At 49.1% G+C, this 19,340-nt stretch overlaps 2 protein-coding genes across 4 annotated transcripts; one reads left to right on the plus strand and one right to left on the minus strand.

Moving 5' to 3' along the window:
- Positions 1-155: 155 nt before the first annotated feature.
- npm3 (nucleophosmin/nucleoplasmin, 3) lies at positions 156-1,894 on the plus strand. The gene is made up of 5 exons (XM_079730895.1): positions 156-327; positions 572-657; positions 793-912; positions 1,013-1,106; positions 1,378-1,894. Exons 1-5 carry the CDS (start codon positions 246-248, stop codon positions 1,479-1,481), a joined length of 486 nt encoding a protein of 161 aa, XP_079587021.1. The 5' UTR covers positions 156-245; the 3' UTR covers positions 1,482-1,894.
- Positions 1,895-7,908: 6,014 nt separating this feature from the next.
- On the minus strand, positions 7,909-19,034 carry LOC307071800 (E3 ubiquitin-protein ligase TRIM8-like). 3 transcript variants are annotated; one of them, XM_079730885.1, is made up of 7 exons: positions 18,701-19,034; positions 17,571-18,179; positions 11,458-11,553; positions 10,923-11,156; positions 9,951-9,982; positions 9,746-9,861; positions 7,909-9,629 (listed from the first exon to the last, which is right to left on the minus strand). In XM_079730885.1, the coding sequence occupies exons 2-7, from the start codon at positions 18,138-18,140 to the stop codon at positions 8,920-8,922; spliced, it is 1,758 nt and encodes a 585-aa protein (XP_079587011.1). In that variant the 5' UTR covers positions 18,141-18,179; positions 18,701-19,034; the 3' UTR covers positions 7,909-8,919. The 3 variants fall into 3 exon arrangements, with proteins under 3 accessions (XP_079587011.1, XP_079587010.1, XP_079587009.1); XM_079730884.1 differs by having other exon boundaries at positions 18,697-19,034; XM_079730883.1 differs by having other exon boundaries at positions 18,314-19,034.
- Between the last annotated feature and the right edge of the window lie 306 nt (positions 19,035-19,340).

The following is a 19,340-nucleotide window of genomic DNA, read 5'->3' on the forward strand; positions in this document are numbered from 1 at the left end:
TAACTGAACAACGATTCTGTCTAATGATGTTTGCATCTGAAAAAGGAAGAGTCAGACAGTCCTTAAGTTTTGTGATTGTGGCTGAAGGCAGTAGCAGTACTGACAACAACCACAACACATTTTCTTTGGCGCACAATGATGACAAGCCCTCTGGCGTCATAAGCAGCGTCGCACTTGTCATGCTGTAGCGGGTTCGTTTTCTAACAGCGTGTTCAGGTAAAGTGTGCATTATAATTATAGGCAACATGTCTTGTGGCGATCATGATCACGAACACGGCACAGACTGCGGGGGTATGAGCCAGCCCAAACTGGAAAGTTTTCTCTTCAGTAAGTATTAAACTAAAGGCCCGATGAACCAGCTAACGTAGCATTGATTTAGTTTCGCACATGTGGTTCGGGGCCGGGGGTCCGATCCTCGGAAACAGATGCACGGTTTCTAGGATGTTTTATCTTAAATAAAAGTGATGCATAATCACTCGTGTCTTGATTTACAGTTTATGATCTTTCAGACGATTACAATATCCTGTACACCACACACAGTGACTTAACTGCATAATTTTATTTTTTAAAGGCTGCGAACTCTCCTCCAAAGTACCATTTTACACTTTCCAAGGGGATGAGGAGGAAGACTTGGAACACTTTCTTGAATTACGGACGGTATTTGAATTGCTAATGCATGTTTAGTTGTTGGGCATGATGTGATCCACGGCTGTGGATGCTTTACTCTGCCATCCACTTTTGTAGGCTGTCACTGATTCGCGGTAACTAACACATGCTACCCGTCCACTCAAGGTTTGCATTGGAGAGGGTGCCAAAGAAGAGAGCAATGTACTGGAGGTGACGGCCAAGAACCACCTCGGAAAGACCATTTCAGTGCCTATCGCCCACCTCCATATCAACTGCCTGCCTATGGTAATTCTACAATATATTTACACAATTTCACTATTCCATCCATTATTGATCTTCAATGTATGTTCTTCAAAAATATTGAATCTCAATACTTTGTATTCAGGTAAGTCTAGGAGAGTTTGAACTCAAGGCCCCAATAACCATCCGACTTAAGGCTGGGACTGGACCTGTCACCGTTAGCGGTTTGCATCTTATCGGTAATTATCTGTCACCCTCTTTCATTACTCTAACTCATGTACTTGCACCCACTCGGACGCACGCACCACCCTGTTTAGGTTGGAAAATGTGACGATGATCTTTACTCAAAATATGACAACTTTGTTGTTGTTGCCTAGTCAAATTAAACGGTTGAAATTGCTGCACTGAATATACTTGAGAAACTATTGATGACAATCCAGAGAGTTTGTTATAAATTGGTCTTGAATGTAAAAGCAAACTTATGATCTTGTGTCTTCCTTGCCTCCATAGCATCTGAGGCTTCAGAGTCCGACTCTGAAGAAGAGGACGATGACGAGGAGATGGACGAAGAGATCGTCCCCATAATGCCAGCTAAGAAGAAGCAGAAGTCCTAGTGCCGTGCAGGTTTTGGAACTGAGTCATCGTTTTTTTTTTTTATTAATGCCATGCGCCTTGTTGTTTTTTACCTTTCAAACGGGTTTATTCCTTCTATGGACTTCAACAAGGAATACTGTCTAAGGAAGGGGGATTGTATTTTGTGAGCCCTGTTTCCTTATGGGACTGTTGGCCTTCTCCATCACCTCCGTCTTCAGTCCATCTTATGCCAGCTCTGGTTTAGAGCTCACTTCGCAACCAGCTGTTCTTGACTGCGGGCAGGTAATGTTTTTCATTCAGACGAACATGTGTTTTTGTTTTGATTTTTATCAAATGAAAGGTATTTTATAGTGGGTGTGTGATGAGCATTGGGATAATAAAACCACATTTTTACGAATGTGTATGCAAAGTTCAATAGTTACATACTGCTCAAGTCCTTGTCTCAAATCGAAATATTAAAATGATTTTCTATCTTTATTAAAAACGTAAGATACATTTGGAAATTACCTCTTTTTTTTTTTCATCAGATTTGTGCGAAAGCCAATTCCATAATTAATATATAAATTTAAAGAATCTGCGTAAACAGAAATTTAGGCAAAACTTAAGGTAAATAGCCATTCCTATCAGAGCAGGCTACTGTCAATGTAGCAGTATAATCCCTTTTGGAATCAGAAATCCAGATGTGTGTGGGTAAGGCAGACAAACTCAAATCTGAGTGAAAGGGGATATCACTTTCTTTTGCCACTTTTTTTTTTGTGGACCATCATGCTGCTGGGATCTGTAAGTGTGTTTTGGCCAACACACTCGATCAGCAGTTGTAAAAAAGGTCTATAAAGGTTTCAAAGCTTTATCCAAACGCGCAAACAAATATTCTTGGATATAATGTATCCGTAACGAAACCGAAAACAAGGCCTAACTCTACCTCTGCCCCTTGCCTTCCTGCTTTCTGGACCAGTCTCTGTGCTATCCCCCCCCAGAAGTTCTATAACAGGCGGTTCACTAGATCCAGGATTACTACATGCCTAACTGTAAAGAGAACCTGAGGTTTGTCAGGGCTGTCTTCACAATGGCGTAACGAGGGCGTTCTAGAGAGAGACAGGAGTGTTTGAGCGAGTTGTAGTTGGTCCCAAGAAGTGATCATATAATCCTCTTGATTGTCATGGAGCATCAGAGATGTAACGGGGTCACTTTCCCCACGTATCGGCGCGCAGTGTTTCTGATCGCAGCCCTTTGTTGGCAGGAGACACACGGCTCCATGTTCGCAGTCCCTTTTATTCAGACACAATAGAGACCCACTCGGCCCTGGCTCTAGTCTCTACACGGCCATGGAACTAGAGGATTAAGCTGTTGATGGGGTTCAACTCAGAGGTCTGAGGGATAGCATGATGAATAACACCACACTGATTACAAATAATAGGAAAGCACACACATCGTCTATCTGAATGAATGTATTGATGGCCAGATTTTTTGCCTCATGTCGGAGGCAAGTGATAGCAGGCACTCCTAGATGACTATATTTGGTTAATAAATTATCCTCTTTACTCATAGTACAACTGTTATTACGGAGTCACAGGACTGTAATGGGACAAAAAATATGAAATGTCTTCCGAACGGTAGCCTAGTCTTTCTATACGCACAATGTGAGCGGTATTCATATCTTGCTGCCATGGTAACCGGAGAGACAACCACATGTGTGATTTCTTTAATGGCAGCTTTCCTTAAGGGAGCAGGATGAGGTATCTTTGGAACAACACCATTGCTTGATTGCGGTGCATTGGAGCTGTAAGATCAATAGGTGTGGCTCTCTGGCTGTGGTTCTCATCAAGTGCCATTTTAATGTTAAGTCCTATGAACAAGTGGACAACAATGACAAGCACCTTTTTGACTGCCTGAGTTAAGGGAACTGGCTGAAATGGCTTCATGATAGTACCAACTGGGACTTGAACAACAAAGATAACCAAACGGTTTATGAAACAGAAGTTGTATTACTTTTCAATCTATTTATAGGTGACACTGCAAAAAGCATAGAAAATATAATCGGTTTTTAAAAAAAAAAAAAAACAAGTAACTACACTTCAAACAACATTGGAAATGTAGGCCATTTTCTTTAACTATTTTTTATATATGGACTCCCTTGTCTATCCTAAGGCAAGGCCGGATCTTGCCGGGGTTAAGGAATGTGTGATGTTCCCATGAAGAGTGTATGTATTATGTTTTATGTGATGTGATGGTATTCATGATATGATACACAAGTTGTGACCCAGTTTGCTATAGATAGACAAAGAAGCATCCATATCATATCTCCATGCCACCATAACCCACAAACATAATACGTCACGGGAATGTCACACAGTAAGGTACTGCTTCTGAAAAGGTGATCTGCATGCCACCGCCTGCCAGGGAAGGACAGATAAATAAGGGACAGGAGAGGCCAGGTACAGGAACATCAAGACAGTTATAGCTTTAACGGCCGTATCGGCTGGTGGATCTGTTTCAAGACACCCTACACTTTGTTTTAATAAAGTCTATTTCAGTAGTCCTTCTAAAACATGATCATCACAATATCTGGTCTACTCTTTATGTCCGATATGTCGGTGCAACTTGTAGCTAAAATGGTTGACCATAACAATTTAATGTTCCAGCAACTCAAACAAAGACCCAAGTTAACCATCTTCTCTGAAGAGGTCCTCCATATTTTAGTTCCCCCCCCTTGCATTTCTAACCTGACCAAACTGACACGGAAACCACTTCAGACGCATGCTTATGCATACCATACAATCAGTGCGGGTTTAAACATAATCCTAATAATGATACAAATAATGACTCTTAGTGACTACGCTTCGTCGACTTGGCCGTTGCTTGGCTTGTCAGGTCCAATACGTCTGAGGCTTCCTGCAGGGGTCGGGGCAGCGCTCGTGGCTGTAAAACCAGCACAACCCTCCTAATAAACACACGCACACTACAGCGCAGAGTTAATCATAAGGCCTCTGGTAAATATCTCTTTCAATAGATTACTGTCTGAGGAGAACACCTGGAAACAGGGGCCTTGAAGAGGAATTCCTCATTTTCCGACAATATGTCCTTTGTTGATCACCAGGCTGCAGAGCGTCCGGTTCACTCTCCCATGTGGATCTCCAACGCTGCCCTAAAGCAGGGTTTGTCAATGTTAAGGTTTCCAAGCAGGCGATAGGCTTCATGTCCTGTTTTCTATTTCAGTAGACGCTTCTGTACAAAGCGACTGACTGTGATATTCCTTGACTTGATATGTCTGTGTGTAGGACATGACTCCTCACATGGTTTGGCTCAGGGCCTAGTCTACCTAGAGGAAGACGAGGGTCATTGGGAATCAAACCCAATTTCAGACAACACTTGCAGGATGTGTTTCATCCAGGAGCAGAACGGTGTTATGGCTGGAGGGATCTGGGTGAAATCAGACTAATGGTGGAATGCATGAGTCTTAAGAGGTTCTCTGAGTCGAGAGCCAGGTGGGAGTCTGCTTGCTCCGACATGCATCACAACACATGCTACACATCGGCCGACTAGTATCTATCCCCTCCAGGCATAGGTTATGGATGCCTGATTATCGCCAACCCCACCTGGATCCGGAGGGTTCTCCAACACCTCTTGGGTCTTCAGTCTGGCCGGCATGGCGGGGAGATCGTCTGGAGTGTTTCCGCTTTCAGTCGGCTGGTCAATGCACTCACTCACTTCATCATCTACCTGTTCCTGCAGCAGCTCCCCGTAGGAGAACATCGCCTGGTATCCATCCACAGACTCAGACCCATTCTGTGTCAGATCCTAACAGCTGGATCGGTGGTAACTGTGTTAGTGTGAAAGAAGGCTCTTTTACCAATAACCTTGAAAGATAAATAAAAAGGAGACATCGAGATTAATTATACAATAGATCCGCATTCGACACTGTTTCCCTCTCTGATAAACGAGTGGAAAAATTAGTGAAACACCAGCTATGTCAAAACCTAAAGTTGCTATGGCAACAGCTTAAGCATGCTACATCGTATCTTTTTAATCAACAATGGCAAGCCTGTTCGCCTCATAATAAATGCACCATCATTTATCAAACACGCAATCACTGACTGACTGGCAGGAACAGATCCATTCCAGAGACCTGTTTGACTGTTGAACAGAGATGATGGACATACAGGGGCAGGGGGGTCATCCATAAAATAATGTCCAATCCCATCTCTGGGGAGGGGGCGGGAGTGACGAGGGAATGGAGAAGGACAGGAAGAAAGGAAGGATAAGAAAGAGACCGGAAAGAAAGACAGAGGCCTCTGTTAGTATGAGAGCCAACTCTTCACTGGTTAGGTCCTGAAAACAACAGCTGCAACACAGCTGACACTTCCCAACACACGCACACGCACACACACGTCTCCAACGTACAGGCAGGGCTTCAGGCAAGGGTGTGTTACTCTGCTGTGAACCCACCTGCCACAGCTAAGAACAGCTGTCATGTGCATCATGTGCACCTTACCGAAGCTCCGCCTCTCACTCACACACACGCACACGTACACACATACACACACTCGCGCACACACAAACACACACGCACACACACACACACACACACGTACACACACACACACACACACAAACACACACGCACACACACACACACACAAACACACACAAACACACATACACACACACACACATTCGGTTGACTTCTGCACAAATGGATGAACGTGTACTATCAGGGTGATGACAATGGTTCCCTTGGCACCTGTACACACATGGCTCCCGCAACAGGATGTGACACGCATGCACCGGTGCAGCACAGGGTGGCCTCTGCCACGGTGGGGCGGAGGCTCCTAGCAGGCTGCCGGCTGTGAACCCATTGAACCTCCTCACAGTAGAGTAACCTTTGCTGGGGTGCCCGGGTGGTTCACCGGGTAGATCCCGTAGCATTAAGGCCCAGTCCCGACCGCAACGACCTGGGTTCCACTCCTGCCTATCTCCCATACCTTCCTGACCATCTCACTCTATCATAAAGCATAAAAACGGATCTTTAACAAGACTAACTTTTGCTTGGTCATCAGGTGACGCCCTGTCCCTTATGGTGTAATTATGTACCAAAATAAACGAGGATGTGTGAATGTAATGTAAGCAGAAATACAAATGAAAAATGATTCAGGGGCCTTTGGAATATCGTCTATAACCAAGGCCATACTGAGTTCTTTCCAGGCTGATTAATAATCAATTGTGGACCAATTTAAATTATGCATTAGTGTTGTGTTTTTTTGATTTGCTGTGCTGGGTAATTCAGTGGTATTCATTCCTTTGTCTGGAGAATGAATCAGTGTTAAAACGATTCGAATAGGGGCTTGCGTGCTTCTCCCAACTATGCGATAGGAAACACCGAGCCAGCATCGTACCACCTCTCTTTCCACTGTAACTGAATCCCAACTTCATCGCTCGTTGTCTTTCGCTTTGCACGCATTCAACGCCCTCCAAGCCGCTGGCAGGTTAGGAGTGCAGCGCAAACCATGGTTCTCAGTCATCGATTTCAGAGAAATCTCTTTGAGCACAGGGCCAAACAAAGAGGTGGGCTGCGCGTGTGTGTGCGTCTGTGTGTGTCTGTGTATCTTTTTGGGTGGAAAAGGTCCATAAATATGTGATGAGCTTCACCTTCCTCCACTATGTCTCTGATTATCTCTTCCTTCAAACTGTGCACCTCCTCCCCCCTAACCCACAGCACCCTCCCCCGTCTCTTGTCTCCTCCCCCCATCAGCCCCTCCCTCCCCCTCTCCCCCCCAGCGAGGGAGGAAGGGGGAGGGGACCAATGAAAGGAGCGTGAGTGACAGACAAGTAGACGACTGCTCTGTCCCGGCCTTCATTCATTCACTCTGCTTACATCCTCCAACCGCTGTCCCTCCCACCCCCACCCCCCCCTCCTCCACTTTGGGACCCAGAAAATGATACCCCTGAAGGAGCGAGAGGGAGCAGGGGGAGAAAAGAGGGAGGGAGGTGCTATACTTATCACTTATTGCTGCTCCTCCGTGACTAAGCTTACCGATCCCCTCATGAGACAAAGAGAAGGACAGATATGGAAGGGGAGAGCATAGGGTGAGCTGCCCTCAAGGAGCCAGTATGAGCCTATACCGTCCGTGACTAAACCCGCCCTCCCTTGAAATAGACTCCTCACATCCGGAATTCTTTTTGTGTGTTTACATAACGAACGGATAGCGGATCAGATACAGGGTGTGGTGAGGTAAACAGAAGTGGTTCACCCGACAGAAATATCAAATGAACAAAACACACACTCCTTTTACCCATTACAAACATCCCGAGTACGCAATACATTCCAAGCATGCGTGCGTGCGTGTCAAATGGCGTTTGCAACAGCGCAACACTGCGCAACATAGAGTTTTATATACAAAGCGATAAGAATGACCATGAAATACCATCGGCTTGTTTTAATGTCTTATATTTAATTTTTTGGTGTACTCATCATCTTGTACAAAAAAGTCACGAAAAACTTGACAAATTAGTTTGGAGTCCATTGTGTGTGTGTGTGTGTGTGTGTGTGGTGTGTGTGTGTGTGTGTGTGTGTGTGTGTGTGTGTGTGTGTGTGTGTGTGTGTGTGTGCGCGCGTGTGTGTGTGAACGTCACATGGAGTGCATTGGGGAAGATCCCGCATGCTTTCAGCTACTGACAGGAAATGAAGAGCTTGACACTTCCAAGAAGCCCGACAGTAGTCTGCGTCTTGAGGCACGAGAGTCTATGGGTCCTTGGTAGGGCCCTTGGACAAAGGATATGATGTTGTTGTTGTTTGTTTTTCTACATGTACCTGTTCAAACGGATTCAAGAGCCCATATTTACAGTAACACTTACAGGCCAATCAAATGCAACCACATATACTAAATAATAATAATAATAATAATAATAATGAAATCAGACCCATGAAGATGGATATTCGTAGGTAGAAATGAATTCATTTCTCTGTGTTATTGTAATGATTCGAGGCGGGGGGTGGGAATGTTGGGGTTTAGGTTGACCTGAACGTGTTGGACTAACCAGTCCCTTCCCGACCGGACCACCAAGTCAGCCTATGACCACCCAGTCTCCCAACGTACACAGCGGCAGCGTAGTGGAACAGTTCTAACGGTTTATGTTCAGGGCCACCAGAGCAGGGATTCACCCCTAATGTCCAAACACAGAAAAGATGACTGAAGCCAAAGCTTCATCTGGCGCGCTTCCCCAAAAGTATGCTGAAGAATCTGTTGTTTGAAACCAAGTCCGTTCCGGAGTGGGGCCCCGCGCCGGGAGTGAGAGGACACCGTGGAGGTGAGGGGAAGGAGGGAGGAAGAGCCGTAGGAAGGAAGGAAAGGAAAGGACGACAACGTGGCTCACCTCCGAGAAAAAGAGGCAAACGACAACATAGCCGAGAAAGATGGAAACGCAGACGGCTGAAAGCTCCCCCCGCCGGCCGGCGGCCCGTTAGCTGGTGACGTAGTGCTTGACCGCGTTCTGCCCGTACAGCCCGTAGAAGTCTGGGTGTCTGGGGGTCTGGGGCGCGTCCATCCAGTCCCGCACGGAGAGACCCTGCAGGGGCTGGCCGGAGGACAGCGAGGGCTGGGGGGGGAACTCCTGAGAGCCCATCCAGGGGAAGGAGTCCGACGGCGGGTAGGGCGGCCGTCCCCGGGGAGGCACCCGGGTGCAGCAGCAGTTATCCAGGGAGCACACCAGGATCTTGCGGCCGTACTGCGGCAGCACGTTCTGCTGCTGGGGGCCGGCCCCTCCGGGGTAGGGGCCCTGGGGGAACATGGAGCCCAGCGGGTGGGCCGCGCCCCCCAGCTCCGCCATGCGCTGCTGCTGATGGGCGGAGCCGTCCAGGGCCCTGCCGCTGGGGCCGGGGCCCGGGTGGGGGGGCTGGGAGGCCAGGCCCTCGGGCGGGTAGAGGGAGGACGGGCCCCGCAGGCCGTGGTGGTGGGAGGGGTCCCCCAGGAAGGCCCTCTTGCTGCCGGAGCCCAGCAGTGGGGGGTCCGGGGGGCCGGAGGGGCCCGGGTGCTGGCCCTCGGGGAAGGCCGACGCGTGCTTCCTCTTCTCCAGGGAGGAGGAGCAGGAGGAGGAGGAGGAGGAGGAGGAGGAGGAAGCTCCGCCTCTCGGGGCCGAGACGCACTGCAGAACGGACGAATCGCTCAGCGGTTCTGTGGAGAGGTGGGAGGGATCACAGGTTAGACCCCCCACATATGGCCGAAGGGTAAAAGAATAAAAGCCAAAATAGGGTCAATACGAGAGGAAAGCCAGAAGTCGTTCTCCTCACCGCTGAGCACCTTGCGGAGGCTCTGCTCCCTCTTGGTGACCTCAGAGAGGAGCAGGTGGGAGTTGAGCTGGCCCACTCTCTGGGGGGGCAGGGCGCTGTCCAGGTACCACGTTGACCTACCGCCGGACACACACAGGCAACAACCAGTGAGAACGGCTCGCCTTAAGGACGTAGCTCACTGGTAGACCACAACAGAAACGCTCACCTGTCCATTAGCAGCTGGTACGGCTTCGTGTTCTGAAAGCAGAAGAGGACCAGAGATGAGACTTCACGGTATTTGAACATACATAAATCAGCTAAAAGCTTTAATCAGTGCGTGAATTTTCCTTGCGTGTGAAGAAAACCACCTCAGGCGGCAGAGAACAGAAGTACAGAAACGAGCGTGTAGGCGACAAAACCGTTGCCTTCTTTCTGGGTGTGAAAGGTCTGGGCGTGTCTGTCTGCCGGTATTTGTCACCACACACACTCACATCTATATCCATCGGCTAAACTTCATTATGTTATTCGTTCCACAACTCTGCAAATCAACAAATCATTTGCAATTCATTTGTCCAGCACTGTGGATACACAATTTCCCTCCCTTTGAATATGTGCCTGTGACTGTGTGTGTTCGATGTCATGCTGTAACAGGATGTGTGTGTGTGTGTGTGTGTGTGTGTGTGTGTGTGTGTGTGTTTGTTCGATGTCATGCTGTAACAGGACGTGTGTGTGTGTGTGTGTGTGTGTTTGTTCGATGTCATGCTGTAACAGGACGTGTGTGTGTGTGTGTGTTCAATGTCATGCTGTAACAGGATGTGTGTGTGTGTGTGTGTGTGTGTGTGTGTGTGTGTTTGTTCGATGTCATGCTGTAACAGGACGTGTGTGTGTGTGTGTGTGTGTTTGTTCGATGTCATGCTGTAACAGGACGTGTGTGTGTGTGTGTGTGTGTTCGATGTCATGCTGTAACAGGACGTGTGTGTGTGTGTGTGTATGTGTGTGTTTGTTTGATGTCATGCTGTAACAGGACGTGTGGGTATGTGTGTGCGTTTGATCTCATGCTGTAACAGGACGTGTGTGTGTTTGTGTGTGTGTGTGTGTGTGTGTATGTTTGACGCCATGCTGTAACAGGGCGTGTGTGTGTGTGTGTGTATGTTGGAGAGGGGATGCAGGTGGAACAGTGGATAGGGCTCCCCCCTACCTTCATGAAGCTGATGTTCTCCGCCTTGTGGTAGACCAGCTGTGCCGAGCTCTTGAGTTTGTCAGCCTCCTGCCGCCTCTCTTTGAGCTGCTGGGCCTGCTGGGAGTTCTTGTGGCGGTACGCACTGTGGGCATTGTCCAGCAGCTGCATGGTCTCACTCAGGTCCTCCTCCAGAAGCGCCTGCATCCGGCGGTACTGGACTTTGACGTGCTCCTTCAGCTCGCTCACCGCATCCTGGGGGGGCGAGAGAGAGGAGGGATTCAGTCAATACACATGTCCACACTAACACACACACACACACACACACACAGACACACAAGTATGCTTCCATACAGTAGGGTTAGGGTTGAACAGCAGCTCCACAAACACACACCACGTCGTACAGAAACAGGACTGAATCTGAATGAGATCCACAATCTGGACCATGAGGAAATCAATGGCTCGTTAGTGTGCTATGAGAGAGCTCATTTATAGGAGTGGGGGGGTGGTGTGTGTGAGTGTGTGTGTGTGCGTGCGCGGGGGAGGGGGGCCGTACCTTCACCAGCGTCTTGTCCGTCTCCAGTCTGCTGAGCTGCTCATCGATGTTCTGAACGCGGCCATCCAGACGCTCCTGCTGTCTCATCAGGCGGCCCTGAGAGGAACCCCGCAACTCATTAGAGGGGCCCACACACACACGCACGCACACACCCACGCACGCACATGGCACGCACGCACGCACGCACACACCCACACACACACATGGCACGCACGCACGCACACACACACACGTACACCCATTCACGCAGCCACTTGTATGGCTGCACACACACGCACACAAAAAAAAACCCACAACCACACACACACGCACACACACACACATACACCTATTCATGCAGCCACTTGTATGGTTGCACACACACGCACACAAAAACACACACACACTCACTCACGCCCACACAAACAATGAAGCTCTGCTGAACGCCGGGCCGCGGCGTGACCTGTGCTGGACTGACGGCATTCGTCCGTCACCACGGCAACCCCTTCCCAGAATCCTAAACAGCCCGCAGCAAGAGGGGGTCAGCCAGCAGCACAAGGAGAGAAATCAAATCTGTGGACGATTCTGGTTTGTGAATTCATAGGGGATAATGAAACATCAAGCTAATGTTGGGACAAGCCCAAGCCCAACTCTCTCTCTCTCTCCCCCCCCCTCTCCCCCTCTCTCTCCCCCCCCCTCTCTCCCTCTCTATCTCTCCCCCTCCCCCCCTCTCTCTCTCTCTCTCCCCCTCTCTCTCTCTATCTCTCCCCCTCTCCCTCCCCCCTCTCTCTCTCTCCCTCTCTCCCCCTCTCTCTCTCTCCCCCTCTCTCCCTCTCTCTCCCCTCTCTCTCTCCCTCTCTCTCCACCTCTCCCTCTCTCCCCTCTCTCTCTCTCTCTCCACCTCCCCCTCTCCCTCTCTCCCCCTCTCTCTCTCTCCCCCTCTCTCTCTCTATCTCTCCCCCCCCCTCTCCCTCTCTCCCCCTCTCTCTCTCTCCCTCTCTCTCCCTCTCTCTCCCCCTCCCCCTCTCTCTCCCCCTCCCCCTCTCTCTCTCTCTCCCCCACTCTCCCCCCCTCTCCCTCTGTGTGAGCTGAATCTAAGGAGCACCGGGGCCAGCTCTAAAAGGCCTGGTGAGTGTAATCCCCTCTCCATTTACTGCAGGAGACGCAGATCAATCTGCCGCTAGAGGCTGACAGCTCCCAGGGATCAGCGGAGGGCAGGTAGAGGCTTTAATGAACTCATTCTGCATGGGAACGGCACCAAGCCCAAATAAGAGAAAAGACGCTGTCATGGCAACAAAGCGCCTGCGTATGTATTTATATGGGAAAGCTAAAAAAAAATGCATGTGCGTGTGCATGGGAAAGAAAGAGGGCTCTGTGTGTGTGCGTGTGTGTGTGTGTGTGTGTGTGTGTGTGTGGTGAAAGAGAATATAAAAAAAGGGCTAAACTCTGCCCCCTCTCTTCCTCCCGCCTTGCCCCATGCATGGCGCTCATTGTTTGCATTGGTCTGTGTGTCAGTGACAGATTGTCATGTCTGTGTGCGAAACACTGGTCTGCCCCCCCGCCTCTCTCTCTCCTAACCTCTCTCTCTTTCCCAATGTTTGCCAGGGTGGGAATGCGATTGATGGAAATCAATAGTGAGGCAAAAGGCTCCGCTCTCACACAAACACAACCCAACTCGAGTCAGTAACCAGGCCTCGTAAAAAGCAGGGCAACGTAGACGAGTGGATTAAGATAAAAAAGTGGAAGAAACAAAAGATGATCGGAAGAAAGATTGATCGACACCCAACAGTTAGTTCCGGCAGACACTCCTCCAGTTCCTAGGGAGCGGCCTGGAGAGCAGCTGGACGGGGGTACCACGGCAACAGGCCTCTCCCGGCTGCTACAGAGCTGCCCTGAGGACCCCCAGTGGCTTCAGGACCCCTCGCTTTACGCACCGTCGACTGCGCTAGGTTTTGCTAGGCTACCCAACTACAAGCGCTCGGACACTGAGGCAACGGGGTCAGACCAGCAGCCAGGGACGTCCGCTCAGAGACCTAAATCATTTTTTTTTAAAGTTTCAGTTCCTGTGGTAAAATATAGAATATGAAAGGACTGAAAAAGGCAGGGTCCCACCCTAGACGTGTGAAACTACAATGTGCTTTGTGTTACTGGAATATCAGCAGAGTGTGAAACCACGGGGGGTGGGGCCCTTCCATCAGCTTCAAAAGCCGGGCCCACGTCGCACAGCTATCACACCTGGAGGAGCAGGGTTTATAGCCACCGTAGAGCTAGCGTGGCAGTTGCGTCGCGCTCACGGCCCGCTGTCATAGGGGATTTCATTCCCTGACGCAACGCTGTCGGTCATCGCCTCTGCTCAGGAAATGATGCCATGAGGACTGAACAACAATGAAATGATCTGCCAAAACGGACACATCTAAGGGTCTGTGCGTGTGCGTGTGTATCTGTACAAATATAGTAACTTATACCGAATAACACAATATTTTCTGTGCTTATTTTCAATGGCACCGCGTGTCCAATCGCTCGGGCTTCATTCCTAAAAAGGTGGAAGTGCGCGCCGCCATCCCCTGTACAAAGGCCACGGTTACCTCAGCTCTGCCGTCATCGTCAGCAGCTGTGTGGACGAGAAATACAGACGAAGTTCTCCTTCATGAGCCACAAAGCAAACAATGTTGTTTAATACTTTTCCCCTATCAAATAGAATAAATAGGCGCTGTGTGTCTTCTGTTGACAGACACAGCTTTGTCTAGCGTAACTCCAGACTAATTCACCCCCAAGTAAGGACTGAGAATAGTTGACAAATTGAAGGCAGGGACACATATTATATTCCACATTAGACTATCCTTAGACGGGCCGACTCTTCTTACGTCCACAGACCAGAACTTGCCTTTTGGTTTTACCCTTCCTTTCGCCTCTGGTCACTTGATATTCATCAATATCGATTTTCCAAGACCCCCTTTCCCAAGCCTTATCCGGGCTCCAAGTGAGGTCAATGCATATCACATGTCAAATGAATGTAGGCCTATTCCTTTTGTCACCCACCCATGACACATCCCACATCTATTACAACCCCCACCCAACCAAACAACACCCCATTATCTTCATAGCACACACTTGTGTGAGGGAGTTATGGTAAAAAACTGGCCAACATTTCCACAAAGTATTGCTTTTATATTTTGCACTTGGGAGCAACCAGGAAGCTAGTTAAGGAGTGTTCCCAAAATGTTTTGAGACTTTATGAACGCATTCTACTTAGAAGTGAACTAACTGTGCGCGGTATAAAACAAGTGATTCATAAACCATTATAAACTAGCATTCCTGAAACCCTGGTTTAACATACCCTCTGGACAAAATGCATACAAAAAAAAGTTGGCTTTTGCATTGTAGCCCCAGGGTTTACCCTGACCCTGTCCCTCAGAGCAAACCATCTTGCTTATTTTGCCTTGTTCCCTCCAATCCTCCCTTTGTCCCATGTGCCTGAAATAACAGGAGGCAAACATTGGGAACATTCTGTTTGCTGATCTCCCCTGGCAGCGTGAAAGCCTACCTTTATCAAGATTAAACCCCCCCAATGATCACTGTCACCCCACTGCGGGGCCATTAGGTATCTGGACACCCCCGGGTCACGCAGGAAGCTCATGTTTAAATGAAGAGCCCGGGGCTCAATGGACACAGAGGCTCTTTCAGAATCAACCCACAAACTATTCCCCACGTCTGATGTCATCGGCCTGCCCTCTGCATTTCTGGGGAACTGACTCACAGTCGGAGCCGACACTGGGAGCAGCCGATAACGCAGCAGGCGTTCCACGGAACACCACTTCCTGGCCGGCCTTGCTCAGAGACCAGGGGAAGGTGAGGCTGCGTGGGAAGTCAGTCCTCCTCCTCATCAGTTTTCCTGAGATTGGTTTATTGCCTTCAGTACCTCCTCTTATGGGTTTCAGCGCCCACAGTGCAGCTCTGCTTTCCCTGTCCCCTCGGAGGCAAAGAGCCAAAGCCAACTGCTAAGTTATGAACTTGGTAAGATTGTGCTTTCATTCTGTGTTTATCACATCACCTCCTGGGGAATTCAAATTCTTTCCGTAAAACTGAGCGCAGTGGTTCCCAGGAGTGCGAGACTTCATAGCAAGAAGAGATAAGGGAACTTTGCCCTCCGACTGCTGTTGAAAAACCGATGTCTGATGTTTTTTAAAAGCAATAGGTTATTCATTTTTACTGCCTTTATATCTCTGCCCATTGGCATCTTTTGCACTAATAGCTGTCCTGGAATGGACAAGGATCCCGCTTTCTGGTTCCTTCTCAGGGTTTCCCCCCTTTCGGGTTTGGGTTTGTTTTGGGATGATTTTCCTTGGCCTTCGGTGGGCCTAGGGTTAGAGGTTGTAAATGTAGTACGACAGTGGCCTGTGAAGCCCATTCAAACTGTAACTGCAGGCCATACAAATACATTTGACTTGACTCAAGATTAAATGCAAAACAAGCATGTGAATTCAACATTAGAATAGAACAATTTGCACAGACAATGTAAAACAGGAAATACCTGACATCATACTCCACAATGGCTTTAGAGTTATAAGGCAGTGCTGGCGGATGGGGGCGCTTTTAATAAGAACACACTTAAGAAACAGCGGACCCCCTGTAGTGCACCAAGTGGGGGGGTTGTGAAGGTGGAAGAAGAGCCTTCTCTTTTGGAAGCCTGACTTCTGTATGACTCCTGTTAACCAGCAAACAGCCAGTTGTGAAAGACCACAGGTGTGTGTGTGAGCGTGCATGTGTGCATGTGTGTGTGTGTGTGTGTGTGTGTGTGTGTGTGTGTGTGTGTGTGTGTGAAGACCAGCTGTGTAGAAAGGGCTGAACAGACATCTTTTGTCCCAATAATAGCTCTGAACTGGGGCAAGGGTTGTAATAAAGACCAGGGTGGAGGTCCGCACACCCGGCACAAAATATTACACGCATCCATAACATACCATAGCGAAACGTTACTATCATCAAAACTCTGTCGTTATGGCAACGCGGCAGATGGACGAGAAGGTATACGGAATGGCATCGTGTGGGTGGCTTGCCTTACACCTTTCCCAATTATCTCCACAATAGTGGTAGTATGCATGTTATAACGTAGCAACTCTCTGTATGTGTCTCTCCCCCCCCTCCCTCTCTCCCCCTCTCTCCCCCTCTCTCCCTCTCTCGGTGAACGCCGAGAGCAGCCTTGCGGTGTGTGAGAAACATTCTTCCTCTCTTTCTCCCGAGGCCGGCTGTGCCAGGAGCACTCTCTTTCTGGCTAATTATTATTCACCTGATGCCTTGTACAAACCATCTAGCCGTCCAATCCCGCCTCTCCTACCTCTCGCCCCTCATGCACCGGCAAACTTCAAACCTTCTTTTTTACACTCACATCACCAGAATGAAAGGTTTACAACTAAATAAGTATTCTGTGATAGTGAATGATACGTGCACCGATTTCTTTATTTTTAGCACTAAGAAAATCTCTAATAATCCCAACTGGTCCAATGATCCCCATGTCATTGATAATCAGCCAATCGAAGTGTGTTATCTTAGGACAGGGTCTTGAGCCACAGTGTGTTCATAGTGCCCGTACCTTTCCCCATTGATGAATCCAGAAGCCGCAGTGATGAAAGAGCCTGATGGGAACTAACTAGTCTGTATTTCCTGTGGCTACAGATTGCATCATAGGACACATCCGCAGGCAGGCACACAACACACAGGCCTAAACTCCAGTATGGTGTGTGTGTGTTTGTGTGTGTGTGTGTGTGTGTGTGTGTGTGTGTGTGTGTGTGTGTGTGTGTGTGTGTGTGTGTGTGTGTGTGTGTGTGTGTGTGTTTTCGGCCCATCCAGCCGGCCTTTCAACTGTCCAGTCCTCTCAGATCAGTTAAGATTACAGCTGGGGGGGGGGGCTGGAGACAAGAAGAGTGCTCTCTGCCTCTCACCATTAAAATACAAAACCTGACGAACAGCAAGCAGTAACTAGACTGCTAGAGCGAGGAGTGGGCCTGTAGGAGTATATAGGATTTACAAGGGTGTGTGTGTGTGTGTGTGTGCGTGTGTGAGTGTGTGCGTGTGTGTGCGTGTGCGTGTGTGTGCTTGCGTGTGTTAACCGGCGGGCCCCTCAGAGAGCTAGTATTTACCTGCATGTGCGTGCGCTGCGTGTCCACGTCGCAGACCGAGTGCCTCTGTCCCGCGCAGTGGGAGATACAGCAGAACTGACACACGGCCACCTGCTCGTCCTCGCAGTGGAACAGCCTGTACTCCTCGTGGCGGGGGCAGCTCCACGCCCGGAGCTCCTCCACGTCCACCAACAGGTGCCCCGGGCCGGGGCAGGGCTGCTGCAGGTGGGTCTGGATGTGCGACTGGCAGCACGGCTCCTTGCAGCGGAGGCAGACCTTCTGTACCGGGAGCGGGGGGCCTCTCCGACAGAGGATACAGTGGAGAATGACGGGGGCTTTCTCCGTGTTCAGCGCGTTGAACCGCTCCACGATGTTGGCGAGTTTGATGTTCTTCTCGAGCGCGGGCTTCTGGCTGTAGTCGTGGTTGCACTCGGGGCAGCGCACGGCCGCCGCGTCCTTCGCCCAGGCCTCCGATATGCAGCCATGGCAGAAGTTGTGCTTGCACGGCAGTTGAATGGGCTCGTCGAATACGTTGAGGCAAATGGGACACAAAAGTTCTTCCTCGAAGCAGTTTTTCCAGTCCTCATCCATGATGCGGGATTTGATTCAAAACGATAGCCTGTCCTGTGTCTGAAAGAAAAAAAAACGTGGATAGTTAATTATAAGGGGGACACATGCTATTAAACGTTGTTATGCGGGGACTTTGATTTGTCTATTCTGTAGTGAATAAGCCATACACAACGAATGCATGGCTGTGCGTTTACCTTGCACCTCGCTTGAGTTTTTTTTTTTTCTACAGGAAGCTTTGTGCCGTGAAGACAGGTGACGGAAATTCCTCCTGGGTAATTGATTCGGACTGTATTTCGCGATTAACCAAAAGTGGTGGTGGAGGCGGGTCACTGATCACAAATTCATCCCGTTTTAAAAAATCAAAGGCGAGGCATTAAGCGAGACTCGTTCCTACGAGGGGTTCATTTAAAAACCAAGCGACAACTTGCTCCGGGATAACACTGGCGTACACACTCGATATCTCATCACCTACATAGCGATTACACTGCGATTACACCGTGGACCGTGGTTAATAACACATCCGGGCTTTGTTATCAGCCACTTGACATTTGTTTTCGTGAATAAAAAGCAACGTTACCAACTATTTATTCTCCATGTCGTCCGCAGCCTCCGGTGCACCTATAGCATAGTCCGCGAACAGATATCTCCGCGCTTCGCCGTCAGCCTTAAATAGGAGAAACCTCCCAGCCCTCGCGTTTTCAGCGGGCTATCCGGTAGTTCACTAATGTATAATTAAATCCCCTTTTCGGTGTTGGTTAGGCAGCCGTGATTCCCCTTGAATTCCTCGACTGTATTTATAGGTTAGGGCGACGTAGAAACACAACTCGCGAGCCTTGAGCTCTCTCTCTCTCTCTCTCACAGACACACACACACACAGAGAGACACACACACACTCACACACATACACACACACACACACACACACACACACACACTGACTGCCCCTGCCTCGGATAACGTGACCACGTGACCCGTCAGAGTGGCTAGATAAAGGGGGAGGAGTCTCAGCGAGACGGGCAAGGGAACGGGGAGAGCAAACTCTACCGGGGAAATTGCAAATGACCGGTGTATGTAATTATGATCCGTCCCCCTTTGTCCCTTTCAGCCCACTGTGTGAATGCATTAGTATATTAAATAAACCCCACCTAAAGGCTGGCATTCATTTTATCAAATGTATACCTTGGCTTATGCTGCTTAGTGTTTGCAATACATACATCAATA

The sequence above is a fragment of the Pollachius pollachius genome (genome assembly GCF_949987615.1).
Source record: "Pollachius pollachius genome assembly, chromosome: 2".
NCBI lineage: Eukaryota > Metazoa > Chordata > Actinopteri > Gadiformes > Gadidae > Pollachius > Pollachius pollachius.

Bases quoted from the DNA above. Each gene is read 5' to 3' on its own strand.
- LOC307071800 (XM_079730885.1), bottom strand. From the start codon at position 18,140: ATGGATGAGGACTGGAAAAACTGCTTCGAGGAAGAACTTTTGTGTCCC. The intron at 11,554-17,570 runs GTAAATACTAGC...GGTTCCTCTCAG, and splicing joins CGCAGCGCACGCACATGCAG to GGCCGCCTGATGAGACAGCA. The intron at 9,983-10,922 runs GTAGGGGGGAGC...TTCTGCTTTCAG, and splicing joins AGAACATCAGCTTCATGAAG to AACACGAAGCCGTACCAGCT.
- npm3 (XM_079730895.1), top strand. From the start codon at position 246: ATGTCTTGTGGCGATCATGATCACGAACACGGCACAGACTGCGGGGGT. The intron at 328-571 runs GTAAGTATTAAA...TATTTTTTAAAG, and splicing joins ACTGGAAAGTTTTCTCTTCA to GCTGCGAACTCTCCTCCAAA. The intron at 658-792 runs GTATTTGAATTG...CGTCCACTCAAG, and splicing joins ACTTTCTTGAATTACGGACG to GTTTGCATTGGAGAGGGTGC.